At 46.0% G+C, this 15,568-nt stretch overlaps 1 protein-coding gene across 4 annotated transcripts in view; it reads left to right on the forward strand.

The window, feature by feature from the left end:
* The window catches only part of LOC137375230 (ubiquitin carboxyl-terminal hydrolase 47-like), a 113,572-nt gene that overhangs the window by 86,919 nt on the left and 11,085 nt on the right, over positions 1-15,568 (forward strand). For 2 of the 4 annotated variants that reach the window (XM_068042078.1, XM_068042079.1), the window contains 4 exons: positions 2,328-2,366; positions 6,021-6,159; positions 6,312-6,376; positions 12,914-13,039. In XM_068042078.1, the coding sequence (XP_067898179.1) occupies positions 2,328-2,366; positions 6,021-6,159; positions 6,312-6,376; positions 12,914-13,039 (369 nt within the window). The remainder of the gene's footprint in view (positions 1-2,327; positions 2,367-6,020; positions 6,160-6,311; positions 6,377-12,913; positions 13,040-15,568) is intronic. The other 2 variants (XM_068042080.1, XM_068042081.1) reach the window with 2 other exon arrangements.

Below are 15,568 nucleotides of genomic sequence, written 5' to 3' on the forward strand. Positions count from 1 at the left end.
TCCTTTACCTGCTCGCGGCCATGCAGACTGTGCATATCAGGGAGCTCATGAGAAATATCAGGTACACCCTCTAACACCCTGGGAGTTTGCGGTTGACATGTCACTAGCGGAGGGAGCAAGGGGCTGCATGATGCATCAGGAGCGCCCTGAGAGGAGCTCCCATGTGCTATCGGCTGCTGCCACGTGCCCTCCTGAGGCTCGACTGGTCTTCAAAGCTGACCTCAGAGGGATGAGCAGCCTCAACCTGCCGCATGCGCATCTGAGTTGGCGCTCTGATGGCTTGGTCCAAGGAGGCTACACTCCCCCTGAGATCATGGATGGCTTCCAGTACTGGCCCCTCCACTGCAGCTGCCAATCTGTCAACAGAGGATGCCAGATGGACAAATGGCTGAGAGTTTGTGGTGGACATGCTCTGGATGGAGGTTTCCAGGCTGTGTGCTATGGCTTGCAGCATCTCTGGCAACTCCGCCAGGTGTTCATGCACCGCATGTTGAACCTGCAACATCTCCCGCTGAATGGATGTTCTCAGAGGCGCATCATCAGCTTGCGGCTCTGCACTGGCCTGGCTTCCCACACTCCTCAGAGTGTGTGAGGCATTGGTTGGTTCTGCCTCTGGTGGCTGGTCAGTGACTGTACTGTGCTAACACCCGTAAGTGATATCGTTTCTGCGGAGACAGTAATCCAACCATGATGGAAGTATCTGCACTGGCGCTTGGTGAGATGCGATGATGTGATGATGCACCCTCTGAGGCGATTTCCTCATCCTGAGAGGTGGACTGCTGAGCCCCCAAGACCCCTCCTGGCCGCTGATGTGTTTCACCTGCAGGGAAAATCAGGTTGATCAGTTTGATCAGCACCACAGATTGAAGCACATGTCCCTTACTGCAGTTTGCACACATTTGTGTGTATCAACTTTTATTTGCACAGTTAAGGGAGTGAGACAATCATCACTTCAACTGCCCCTGCCAAGCAAACCCCCCCGCCCCCTACCTTACGCCCTCCCACCACATTATGGGTAACTCACTCTGACAACCAGGGCTGACAACATCACCATCTGCCACGGCGCGTCCTGCGTCCTCTCCTGCCAGCAGCAGGGCATCCTCCTCCATATTTGTCAGGTATGACTGATTGCCCAGGCCACCACTGGTCCAGGACCTCTCTCGGGCATTGTGAGCCCTTTTCCCCTATTTAAACAAGCACACCTAGTTTCGACATATGATTTGGTCTCTCACACCCTCACCCATTGTGTTTGTTGTTGCATTTCAGCGCGACTGCAATTCAGTGCCCAATTTGAACACATTAGATCACCATGCATTCCAGATCTGCCCATCCTGCGTCTCAATACAATGCAGCAGGCAAGGACTGCTCATTGCTGGTTTCCACCTTGCATCGTTAGGACAGACAGACCCTTCCCTGACACATTCACAATGAGATTAATGAGGAATACCCCTTACCTGGGCACAGCGAAGCAGGTCATTGTGGCACTGGAGCCATGTCCTCCGTACCACACCACGGCTGCTGACCTCCTTGGTGACCTCCAGCCAGGCCCTCTTGGTCACTTCTTCGGGCCTTCTTTGACCATCAGCGTTGAATAATATGTCCCGCCTCGCCTCCACCGCCTAGAGGAGGACCTGCAGAGATTCCTCTGAGAATCTGGGGGCTGAGGTGAACCTTCACCCCTCCATTGCTCTGGCTCTTGTCTGCAAATGTTTGCCCCTTTCCTGCCCCTGGGCACTGACACTCTTCCTTGACTTCTTCACTTTCCAGTCAGCTGGTCACGTTGGCAGTTACACTGGCAACTCCTCTGCTGTATTTCCTTGAGCGTCTGCTCCATTGTACTGCTGTCTGCCTTTTTAAAGGGCTGACATTGGTCACGCCCCCAAATCCACAGCCGCTAATTGGCAGCTCTGCGCTTGATGCCGGTGGGCAGGTGGCACAGGGCGGATTCAGCTTTCTCGGTCGCTTCCAACCCGGCTACCCCGGAGTCACCGGCAGCCATAAAATTCCAGCCGTTTCCCTCTCCACAGATGCTGCCTGACCTGCTGAGTATTTCCAGCATTTTCTGTTTTTATTTGAGATTTTCAGCATCCGCAGTATTTTGCTTTTGTCTTTAAATAATTGCATGTTTTACAGCATTTGGCAGCTTATTTGTGAAATTAACATAGGTTCATGGCCTCGCATCTCTTATGTAATTTGCAAATTGTGTTACTTTATGTTTGTTCCTTATTCTGAATTGCACAGAATCAAATTAAATTCAAAATTACATGCCACATATGTAATCTCATTAATTTTATACTTACTGTAGTTTTAATTCAATTTTTGTACAGAACAGCAATGAATGGTGTTTCAAACCAACAACGGACAAGGTAAGAAATCAATGGGGAAAAAAATAAGGGAAGATGATTAATGGGCAGCTGATCTGATCTGATATTGCCCAGTTTAGACAATAGCTAAAAGTTGCAATTACCCCCTAAGAGCTTCAGAAGAATGGCTGGTATTGAATATTTCATTTACTCTGATTTCAGTGCTGTACTGCTGACCTTAAATTGTAAATGATTATCAAAAATGTGGTTGATGAAATGATACTTTCTTGCTCACACTTGCTTTCTCTGTTAATACTAATTACATGGTGATGAGGATGGTAACTGATCATCATATTAATGATTTTGGACCAAAGATCCTTGGGCTGCAATCCTGCCAGTTACTTTCGTTTCCCGCCAACATTTGACATTTGAGTTTGCAGGTCAGCGGGAGAGTATCTGATCTCATTTGCATGGGACTGGCAGGCATATCTTTGGTGTCTTCTTACCCCATGATGCCAAAAATCCCTGTGTAAGGGGGTGGTGTAGCAATTTTTTTCAAAACAAAATCCTTTTACCTAGTTAGGGATCCAGTGCACTGGCTTAGCCTGGACTCCCATGTAGGATTCATGCCCATCTGGAGGCTGGTACACTTTATCTGACTGGGCACACCAAACTCCAAATTAACCTCTGCGGGCCAGGGATGCAGGAACTTCTAATGTAGGCATTGTCCACCACTGGCACTGCCCTCTCCATCCTAGTGGCAATGTAGGGGGCAGCCAGAAGCTTCAAGCCATTTCACCTGATGCTTTATGAAGTTACAGCTGGGGTTAGGTGGAATGTCAAGGAGATTTAGCCCCATATTATATTAGGTTTTCTATTTATGTCACATACTATTTATTTGGGCATCATTTTTGAATTCTTTCATCAAGTGTGAATACTTTGGTGGTCTATTATTGATTAGTTAGCTTATTAGGTATTTAATTATGGGTGGGTTCAAACTCCACAAGTTTTGTGAAGCAGGATTGTCCAACATATGGCCCACGGGCCAGGATCCAGTCGATTTCCATCGGCTTGCGGTTGTATTTCAGAGAACAGAAATTTTCCATTGTCTTCTTCTTCCAGACTGGTTTTTAAAACATTGCACTGTCAGTTTCACAGTTATAAGCTGCTGACATCAGGAACAGTGGTTTCTGAACTTCAAACAGATTCGGGGCTTTCCAGCGGGCTTTTTAAAAAAGGTTGGAACCTGCTGGAAAACCCTGAATCTCTCCGAAGTTCAGAAAATGCTGTTCCTGATGTCAGCAGCTGTCAGCTGTGAAACTGACAGTGCAATGCTTTTTTAAAAAAACTGACCAACAATAAAGCTGCTGGGCTGAGTGCCCTCGCTCTCTGCAACTGTCAAAGAGAGAGAGAGAGAGGTGGAACAGAGGGGGGAGGGGACAGAGAGAGAGAGAGAGAGGGGAAAAGAGAAACAGAGAGATGGAGAGGACAGAGGGGCAACAGTGACAGTGAGACAGAGAGAGAGTGGGACAGAGACACAGAGAGAGAGGACAGAGAGGGTGGAACAGAGACAGAGAGAGACAGAAAGAGAGACAGAGCGAGAGAGAGAGAGAAGGGGGAGAAACAGAGAGCAGGGATGACACAGAGAGGGGGGAACAACAAAGAGAGAGAGAGAAAGAGGAAGAGAGTGTGATCAAGATCACACTTGACAGAGGAACATCTATCCGCATCACTACAAGAAGTGTACGGGCAAACATTGACTACTTGTGCAAACAAAAAAATGCCAGGTATCTCACTAAATCAGTGTCCAACATAGTGAAGAGAAAGCAAGTCAATAAATTAATCTTCTCATTTAAAGTTTCTTCACAAAAATGCACGTTTGTTGTTGTTTTGTTTAATAGTAAGATAAATTTTTAATGTATTCATCTTTCTGAAATTGTCTCACCAGCCCCCTATGGAAGTAAGATAAAAAATTGTAATGTGGCCCCCCATGTGAAAAGGTTGGACAACCCTGATGTCAATGAAGCCTGAATTCAGACCTGACACTGGAACAAATTGGGGGTGGGATTTCCTGGAGCAGGAAGTTTCACTTCTCTTTGGATTCATGTCAAGCCTTTATATAACCACAGTGTTAGTGTGAAAATTTGGCAGATGGAGTTTAGCGTGGATAAGTGTGAGGTTATCCACTTTGGTCAGAAGAATAGAAAGGCAAATTATTATCTAAATGGAGAGAAACTTCAGAATGGTTCGGTGCAGAGGGATCTGGGTGTCCTCGTGCATGAATCGCAGAAAGCTAGTATGCATGTACAGCAGGTAATAAGGACGGCAAATTGAATTTTGGCATTTATTGCTAAAGGAATAGAATATAAAAGTAGGGAAATGTTGCTGCAACTGTACAAGACATTAATGAGACCGCACCTGGAGTATTGCGTACAGTTTTAGTCCCCTTACTTGAGGAGGGATGTAGTTGCATTGGAGGCAGTTCAGAGGAGGTTCACTAGATTGATTTCAGAGATGAAGGGTTTGTCTTATGGAGAGAGATTGAGCAGTTTAGGCCTTTACTCTATAGAGTTTAGAAGAATGAGAGGAGATCTAATTGAGGTATATAAGATGATTAAGGGGATTGACAAAGTAGACATAGAGAGGATGTTTCATCTTGTGGGGCAATCTAGAACGAGAGGTCATAGTTTTAGGATAAGGGGTAGCAGATTTAAAACAGAGGTGAGGAGAAATTACTTCTCTCAAAGGGTCATGAGTCTGTGGAATTCACTACCCCAGAGTGCGGTGGATGCTGGGACATTGAGTAAATTTAAGGAGGAGATGAAAAGATTTTTAATTAGTAAAGGGTTGAAGGGTTATGGAAAATGGGCAGGAAAGTGGAGTTGAGGCCAAGATGAGATCAGCCATGATCGTATTGAATGGCGGAGCAGGCGCGAGAGGCTGAATTGCCTACTCCTGCTCCTAGTTCTTATGACCTTATGACCTAAATTAAACCATTTTGCCTCAATGCAACAGTTATAATGCATACAGCGATTTAACACCAAGAGCAACTGTTATGATCAGATGCACTTAGCTCAAAGCGTACAACTTGTCTTTGAGACTTCGTAAAGAAATTGCATATACATGTAAGATTTCCTTATTTTTCATATTAAGGCAAAACAATAGCAGCCAAAGAGTGCTAACAGGATTGTTGGTCATCTGTTGTGCTCAGTTTCTGGGACTGTCTTTTGGTTAGCCTCTGGAGCATGATTGTTGGGTGTGTGCAGCAGTGCTGTGATTGAAATGTGGCATATATTAAAGAACCTTGGAGCATTGGGCACAATTGCCTCTAAAGAAAGTATGAAGTGATAGCTGGCAGGAAAAGGAGCTGCCATTGGCCCCAGATGGAAAAATTATGGGTGAAATTCAACTTATGTACCTACAAAGTGGGAATTAGATCTTCAAATTTCACGTCATAATCTGACACACCTGATCTGGTGCTCTTCTGGTCCAGATCAGCTGACATTCAGTTGTCAAGGCACCAGCCTGAAACTGGTGGTAGTTTGCTTATGCCAGCTGTCGGACTGCAAATGGAGATTTTAGGTACAAATAAGCTGATATTTGGCTGGAAAACAAGGGACTGGCTATTTGGAGTCAGGGCATGAGATCTCTGCAACAGGAAATCTGCACTGTTGTCAAACAGCTGATAATCATGTTCTCTATCATTCTCCATCACAGGTGAATAATGCCCACAATAATCATGCTACAGGCAGAGGATCATCTCTACTTCAACCTTCAGCAAAACAGAAGGAAGATCCTGGGAACACAGACAGAACTGTTGACGAAGGTGAAGAGAGAAGATCCGTGACGGCTCAAGGTTAGTTGGACCCATCAGGAGCATTCTATTAGCATGGTTTGTGGACCAGAGCACCCATGCAAGAAACCTAACTGGCATCATGCAGATTCAGCTGTGCAGCTTCCAGTAATCAGCTTGCACTTCTAATATATTTCTTTTATTTTCCCCTTTAGATAGATCACAGCAAGATTCCCCAGGGGAAATGGGAAAGGAAGAACAAGATTCCACAGAGGAAATGGTAAAGGAAGAAGAAATTGAAAGCGGGCCTGTGCTTTAACAAACTCCATCCATGGTTTATTTCACCCTTCCCCTCTCACTCACCAACCCAGAGGAATCCATCCAGCTGGTGGGGAGTGGGGAGTTGGAGGTGGTGGAGGTTGTGGTGGAGGTTGTGGAGAATCCATATATTTGGAACGATAATTTGTCATTTTGTGAGAACAAGAGTGTGCAGGTGGTAATCCCAGGTGTTAGTCGAATCCAACAGTGAGCAGGGGAGTTGCTACCAAAGTCAGTGCTTAGATCCTAAAAAGACTGGACAAACATCATACCTATGTGGGGACTCTGAGGATCATCTTGTATCATCTTCAGAAAGAACTTCTCAGACCTCCACCTCACCCAGGAGCAATGCCTGATGTTACTCAAATACAATAATGTGGTCACAGAACAGTGCCAGCTCCTTCACATGACCCGAAGCCTTGCACCAAGGTGAGGATGGTGCTGCCAGTGGCCATCAAGTTCACCATCGCAGTAAACTTCTACATGACTGGATCATTCTAGACAGGAGTGGATGACATATCCAATATTTCCCAGTATTCCATCCATCACTCCATCCAGGAGGTGACAAAGGCTCTATACGCAGAGAGGTGATTACATTGTGTTCCTTCTAAGCAGGGAAAAACAGGATGAGAGGGTATCTGGCTTTGCCAGGATAGCAGGATTCCCTATGGTGCAGGGAGCCATCGACTGCATGTACGTGGCTCTGCAGGCCTCCCATGTCAATGGGGAGAGATACTGGAACCACAAGCGCTTCCATTTCATCAACTTGCAGTTGGTGTTGACCATGTATGGTACATGATGGTGGGTGCCTGCAATCCTGGCAGCAGCCACAATGCCTCATTCTGAGGTGCTCTGCCACTCCTGCCATCTTTTGGGCCTCCAAGAAGAAAAAAAGGGTGGTTACTCGGAGACAAGAGATGCCTCCTCTACGCCAGGCTGATGACCCCTCCACCACCCAACTATGCAAGGACACAGCCATTTAATGAAAGACACAGAGCCATCAGCAACATTGTGGAGCAGACCATCAGTGTACTAAAGCAACCAGGTCTGGACCATTTGGGGTGGGGATCCCTCCAGTGCATGCCGGATCGGCCTGCTGCATCCTTCACAACATTGCCACCAGGCATTTGGAGGCCACCTCAGGAGGAAGGGAAGGAGGCAGGGAGAATGCATCCGGGATCCCCTCACTGCATGTAGGCTGTTGAGATCCCCTGTTTAGGATCAGCTTCCCATTGGACAACTTCCCTTGGCTCCACCATTCCCCAATTTACCATCCATCTGGGACGCTCCATCATGGCACCCCCTTTGCCAAGATCCTGCAATAAAAGTTACCAACAAGATCTTTATCCAAAAACATATACATTTATATAACTGTCTTGCGGTGCCTTTGCCTGTCTTAGTGCTCCTACACAGTGCTACCCCAGGGGTGCTGCATGGCTGATGGAAGACTGCTGCCTTTCAATGGGTGAGACTGCAGATAACCTGGCAGGACACGTGCAAGCAGCTCTGGGCTATGAGGGCCCAGCTTTGGAATGCACCACCTTGGTGTGAGTGGCAGCAGTCTGGGCTGGCTGGCTGACAGACAGGCAACAGCAAGGGCACTGACAATAAGGCAGTGGTGGGTGCATGAATGCTGTCATCCTGAGAGAGGATAGCAGGTTTGTGCTTCACAGCACCACTGCCACTCCCACAGGACAACACCTCGGCAATCCTAGTGATCTATTGCAGGAAAAGATTGCTGGACTGCTGTAAGAGACTGCATGCCCTGTCGAGCACTGAGTTTCACAACCATGATGGCAGCAGTCTGAACCTGCACAACACCAAACATGGATCTCATGACCTTCTGAGCTTCCGTCGCAGCACTGAAACCTTGGGTGTCTTCCGCCTGTGTGTGGGTGAGGTGGAGTACGAGAATGTTAGGCCTGAGTCCTGACTGCTAAGGACTGCTGATGGATAAGTGATGTGGTGGCGTGCATTGAGCAGCATGAGAGGTGGGTGATGTGGTGGGTATGAGATGTTCCCTGAAGGTGCATTTACTGATCTTAACGATCCCGTGCGATCATCAACCTTCTTCCAGAACTGCTGCCAGGTCCTGTGGGGCTAGACTCCTGGAGTTGACCTCCTTGGCTACATGCTGCCATTCCCTTCGGAAGGTATTCCTTGAGGTCCTCCTGGCCCCCTGCAGAAACTTGGCGTCTCATCTCTTGTCCATCTCCATGACTACAGCATCCAGCACCACATCCGTAAATCTGGGTGCACTTTCTCTGCCCTGTTGCTCCATTCCTTTGTTTTCAATTGCACTAGTAGCAGTCAGGAGCAGCTTCCTTTCAGTCAGTGCAGCTCGCCTTTAAAGGACAGACAATCTTTAAGAGGCTAGCTTCAATACCTGTTAGCATTGCATGCTGTTAGTTAGACCCCCTGTTGAGCAATCAGCCCACTCAGCAGCACAAGGTCACCCTTGGCTTTTTGCCTTAAAGGGACCACATACACACTGATTATGAATCATGACCCCTCATACCAGAAAACAGGAGTTAAGTCAGCTAGAATACTGGCTTAAATGAGAGAATTTCTCATGGATCAGATTAAGCCCTTATTTGCATACATCCAAGAATTTGAATGGAGTGTACCTTCCTACTGCACTAACTTCCACTGGAATTTATGGTGTGTTTTGGAACATGAAGAACTCTGGCCTATCTGAGTACCCCTAATCCTTACTCCACTATGCTAGAAATTGACCTTTTTCTGCTCCAAAAAGCTTGTGGAATTTCAGAAATTAAATAAAATCTTGGTCCCCAAAGTTTGGAGATCTGTTCTCAATCAGCAAAAGTGCAGTGGAGTGGCAAACTGGCAGAAGGAGAGCAAGGCCTGGGGCTGAAGACATACGAAGAGTTTTTTTTAATAAATGCTGCTAGAAGAGTGAATGAGCATCTTTTTAAAGTTAATAGATCCTCTCATTGAGGAAAAGAATGGCCACAATATGTATGTGCACATGTGCAGTGAAAACTGGAATTAAAGGGGAGATTTTCAATTCCAGCTCTTCCAGTACACACTAAGAGCACATGAGGGTAATTTTGACTTTGAGTGATTGTGTAAAACAGTTTCTATCAGTTCAGAATCCCACCCACCCACAGTCTGCCCTCTGAAGCACCTCTCCTGATTTTAGTTTCTATTGATGTCACTGGAAATGAGAATTAGGAGAGGTATTTACCAGGTGGCCAGGATTGAGTATTTAACACTCTCACCAGAAGTTAAGTACAGTGCAGCGCCCCTTCCCCCTGCCACCCCCCCCCCCCCCCACACCAACATCACCCCCCTCACCTGCCCCGCTCTCCATGTCTGAAAATGCAGTGCTCCCAGTATGTGATTTTCTGTCCATTAAGATGTTAAGGTGATTGGATGTGGGTGTACAGATTCAATATGGACTGTGGGTCCGCAGATTCCTGATGGACTGTGAGTGTGCGGATTCCTGATGGACTGTGAGTGTGCGGATTCCTGATGGACTGTGAGTGTGCAGATTCCTGATGGACTGCCAGTGTGCGGATTCCTGATGGACTGTGAGTGTGCGGATTCCTGATGGACTGTGAGTGTGCGGATTCCTGATGGACTGTGAGTGTGCGGATTCCTGATGGACTGTGAGTGTGCGGATTCCTGATGGACTGCCAGTGTGCGGATTCCTGATGGACTGTGAGTGTGCGGATTCCTGATGGACTGTGAGTGTGCGGATTCCTGATGGACTGCCAGTGTGCGGATTCCTGATGGACTGCGAGTGTGCAGATTCCTGGTGGACTGTGAGGGTGCAGATTCCTGATGGACTGTGAGGGTGCAGATTCCTTGTGGACTGAGTGTGCAGATTCCTGGTGGACTGCGAGTGTGCAGATTCCTGGTGGACTGTGAGGGTGCAGATTCCTGATGGACTGTGAGGGTGCAGATTCCTTGTGGACTGAGTGTGCAGATTCCTGGTGGACTGCGAGTGTGCAGATTCCTGGTGGACTGTGGGTCATATGAACATATGAATATGAGTAGGCCACCCGACCCCTCGAGCCTGCTCCGCCATTCAATAAGCCTCTTATTCTTCTAAACTCCAGTGAATACAAGATTAGCCTGTCCAACCTTTCCTCAGAAGACAAACTGCCCATTCCAGGTATTAGTCTAGTAAACCTTCTCAGTACTGCTTCCAATGCATTTACATCCTTCCTTCAATAAGGAGACCAGTACTGCACACAGTACTCCAGATGTGGTCTCACCAATGCCCTGTATAACTGTAGCATAACCTCTGTACTTTTGTATTCAATTCCCCTCATAATAAATGATAACATTCTATTCACTTTCCTAATTATGTGCTGTACCTGCATACTAGTGTGAATCATGCACCAGGACACCCAGATCCCTCTGCATCTCAGAGCTCTGCAATCTCTCACCGTTTAGATAATATGCTTTTTTATTCTTCCTACTTAAATCACAATTTCATATTTTCCCACACTGTACTACATTTGCCAGGTCTTTGCCCACTCACTTAACCTATCTGTATCCCTTTGTAGCCTCATGTCCTCTTCACAATTTACTTTCCTACCTATCTTTGTGTCATCAACAAATTTAGCAAACATACTTTTGGTTCCTTCATTCAAGCCATTTATGTAAATTGTAAAACGTTGAGGTCCCAGCACAGATCCCTGTGGCACACCACTCGTTAATCTTGCCAACCTGAAAATGACCCATTAATGCCTACTGTTTGTTTCCTGTTAGCTAGCCAATCTTCTATCCACACCAATATGTTACCCTCTACACCTTGAGCTTTTATTTTCCACAATAACCTTTGATGTGGCACCTTATCAAATGCCTTCTGGAAATCAAAGTATAATACATCCACCGGTTCCCCTTTATCCACAGCACATGTTACTTCTTCAAATAACTCCAGTAAATTGGATAAACATGATTTCCCTTTCACAAAACCATGTTGATGCTGTCTGATTACCTTGAATTTTTTTATGTCCTGCTATAACGTCTTTAATAATAGCTTCTAACATTTTCCCTGTGACAGATGTTAAGCTAACTGTCCTGTAGTTTCCTGCTTTCTGTCTCCCTCCCTTTTTGAATAAAGGAGTTACATTCACTATTTTCCAATCTAATGGAACCTTCCTCAAATCGAGGGAGTTTTGGAAAATTGAAACCAATGCATCAACTATCTCACTAGCCACTTCTTTTAAGACCCAAGGATGAAGTCCTTCAGGACCCGAGGACTTGTCAGCCCGCAGCTCCAACAATTTGCTCAGTACCATTTCCCTGGTGATTGCAATTTTCTTGAGTTTCTCCCTCCCTTCCATTTCTTGATTTACAGCTATTTCTGGGATATTACTTGTATCTTCTATAGTGAAGACCGATGCAAAATACCTGTTCAATTTCTCTGCTATCTCCTTACTTTCCATTTTTAATTCCCCAGACTCACTTTCTATAGCACCAAAGCTCACTTTTTAAAAGATATCTATAGAAACTCTTACTATCAGTTTTTATATTTCTAGCTAGCAAAATAGTGCCATGGGATCTTTTACATCGATATGAGAGGGTAGACAGTGCCTCAGTTTAACAACTCTCTGAAAGACAGCACCTCCGATAGTGTAGCACTCCCTCAATACTGCACGCCTAGAAATGGGGTCAGATCCTGGAGTGGGGCTTGAACCCACAACCTTTGGACTGAGACCTGAGAGTGCTACCAATTGAGTCACAACTGACTAAACACTAAATAATTGTTTTAATTCATTTTCAGGATATGGGCATTGTTGGTAGGGCCAGCATTTATTGCCCAATCCCTAATTGCCCTTGACAACTGAGTGGCTTGCTAGGCTATTTCAGAGTTCAGTTAAGTGTCAACCACATTGCTGTGGGTCAGGAGTCACATGTAGGCCAGACCAGGTAAGGACAGCAAATTTCCTTTTCTAAAGGACATTAGTGAACCAAATGTGTTGTTACAACAATGGTGTCATGGTCATTATTAGACTAGCTTTTTAATTCCAGATTTATTAATTGAATTTAAATTCCACCTTCTGTAGTGGTGGGATTCAAACCCATGTCCCCAGAGCAATACCCTAGTTTTCGCAATTACTAGCCCAATAACAATACCACTATGCTACCACCTCTCCTGGAAGTACGTACCAGGTCAGTCTCACCTATGAAGAGAAAAGATCTGTCTCGGTTTTATACCCTTCATCAGAATGCTGGGGTATCCTTCTAAAGTGGCTATCCCATGTCTCACAACTCTGGGACACTCCACCTTACAATATTTGAAGTCTCCTGACATTGTGGGGATGGTGTCATTTTCATGACCGGAATGTGCTGCCAATGTCTTGTCCTTTCAGTAACATTAAAATACCTCAGTTTTGAGACAGTACAAATACAGGTACACCATCAGTCAATGCAAAAAAAAGTTGAATTTGTATATAAGAAAATTCATTTTACAAGGGGAAAGAAATCACATCTTGCTGTTTCATTTCTTTCTTAATCTTAGGAGAAAAAGTATGAGCTGTTTGCAATATGGCATCATCACGGAGGATATGGGAGCGGCCACTATTATGCTGACATCAAATCAGTTGATGGTGATTGGTATACGTTTAACGACAGAACTGTTAAGAAGGTAACTGCAATCAGTAACATAAAAGGGACTTATTTTGGTGAAAGGGTAAACACAGGTGCTAAATGGATGTTGTGGTAATAAGACTAACCTGTTTGAAAGTCTGGTTTTACTACACAATTTTGAGCCTAATTACTGATTATCAGAATTTGAACTTGCCTGGAGGTGCTAAAACAGGCACTTGCAGGTTTTGCACTCAAGTGCTGGTTAGACGTAATATTTGTGGAGCAGTTTATGTGAGCTCCGCACACCCACTTCCACTAAAGGTGTGACGTACACTGGCTGACACACGACAGCAGGTTTCAGGATATCTCAGGGACAGAGTGAGAGTGCGCACAGATACTCGGCATGGCACTGGAGGTCCAGATGAAGGAGGTTTAGAGGAGGTTGCATGACCTGTAACTGCAGGGAAGAAAGTCACCACCTCACACTCCTGACCTTCTTTCCTGCAGCAGCTGGTGCTGCTGTACCTGGCCTCATATCTTCCTCCATTCTTCCAACAGACCAAGGTGGACCCCTAGCAAGATGTCCATTACCAAGCACTTCCTTTCTCCTGTTGTATCCTATAAGGTGTCCAATAAGGTGGAGTAGCTCAGCAGTAATTCTAGTTTGGTGCAATTTCTAGAATAGATGTTGATAGAGTGCTAGTGAAGTCTTGGCAAAACCACCCCAGAAAATCTCACCACACGTTTCAAAAGTGCTCTTCAAACCTGCAGCAGCAAGTGAACAGTAAAATATGACTATGTCTTTAAGTAGCACTTGAAATCCTCAGTGACTTGTTCACTCCCCATCAGCTGGTCATTGTTAGGAGAGGGTCCTAGGTCAAGCACTAGCCACCAAAATGCTGTGCGCTAGCAGGCAATTTAAGTGGCAATCAGCCCCTTAACAATCCTCCAGGTGGCCATTCCAAGCATGGGCTTTAACTCCTTTACCAAGATGGCATCTTGCACAAACACAGGCTAAACTGACTCAAAGCCCCAGCTTGACCAGTTGGAGGCTCTTTAGTGCCTAAAAGAGGTGGGGAAAATTGCCCCCAAAATATCTCCATGGCACTTAATGATAGGAAGTTATTTTACTTGCAGGAAAGGGAGGAGGAGAATTAGACAGTATATCACCTAATGCTATTATGGTGTATAGACTCGGAGAATGTCTGTCTTCTCAGTTAGAGATCTCTCGAAAGTGAAAAAAAAGACTTACAGTGACATCACAAGAAATCTGCAAGGTGATTGGTTGGGTAAGGAACAGCTGTTAGTGCATTTAAATAGCTTTAAAAAAGGGGGAAAAAAATTTTGAAAAAAAAACCTCAAGTAATAAGGTGAGTACTACTAAAGTGTTTTTTAAATTTAGTGTAATTTATTAAGGACTTAGATTGTAGTGGGTAGTGTTTGGAGTAGAACAAGGCCCCTAGTATAATTAATATTTTTTAATTAAGGGAGTAACTAATTAATCTAAGGGTAGGTCATGGCAGGAGAACTCAGCCCCGTGATATGCTCCTCCTGCGCTATGTGGGAAATCAGGGACGCTTCCAGTGTCCCTGACGCCCATGTGTGCAGGAAGTGTATCGATCTGCAGCTACTGGCTACCCGCATTCCGGAGCTGGAGCTGCGGGTGGATTCACTGTGGAGCATCCGCAATGCTGAGGACATCGTGGATAGCATGTTTAGAGAGGTGGTCACACCGCAGATAATGGCTGCACAGGCAGAAAAGGGATGGGTGATCACCAGGCGGAATAGTAGCCACAGGCAGGTAGTGCAGGAGTGCCCTGTGGCCATCCCCCTCTCAAACAGATATTCCGCTTTGGATACTGTTGGGGGGGGATGGCGTCCCAGGGGAAAGCAGCAACAGCCAAGTTCGTGACACTACGGATGGCTCTGCTGCACAGCAGGGCAGGAAAAGGGGTAGAAGAGCTATAGTGATGGGGGATTCAATTGTAAGGGGTACAGATAGGCATTTCTGTGGCTGCACACGTGACTCCAGGATGGTATGTTGCCTCCCTGGTGCTAGGGCAAGGATGTCACGGAGTGGCTGCAGGACATTCTGAAGGGGGAGGGTGAGCAGTCAGAGGTCGTGGTACACATTGGTACCAACGACATAGGTAGAAAGAGGGATGAGGTCCTGCAACAAGAATTTAGGGAGCTAGGTAGCCGATTAAAAAGCAGCACCTCAAAGATTGTAATCTCTGGATTACTCCCGGTGCCACGTGCTAGTGAGGAAAGGAATAGGAGGATAGAGCAGATGAATGTGTGGCTGAGGAGACGGTGCAGGAGGGAAGGCTTTAGTTTCCTGGATCACTGGGTCTGTTTCTGGCAAAGATGGGACCTGTACAAGTTGGACGGGTTGCACCTGAACCGGATTGGGACCAACATCCTTGCTGAGAGGTTTGCTAGTGCTGTTTCAGTGGCGGGGGTGGGGGGGTTGGGGTTAAACTAATTTGGCAGGGGAATGGGATACAGAGTGGAGGTACAGTAGGGGGTGATGCACAGTCAAATATAGAAGAGAAACTGAGTCAGTCTGGAAGGCAGAGCAAATATA

This window comes from Heterodontus francisci, chromosome 11, assembly GCF_036365525.1.
Source record: "Heterodontus francisci isolate sHetFra1 chromosome 11, sHetFra1.hap1, whole genome shotgun sequence".
NCBI classification, from domain to species: domain Eukaryota; kingdom Metazoa; phylum Chordata; class Chondrichthyes; order Heterodontiformes; family Heterodontidae; genus Heterodontus; species Heterodontus francisci.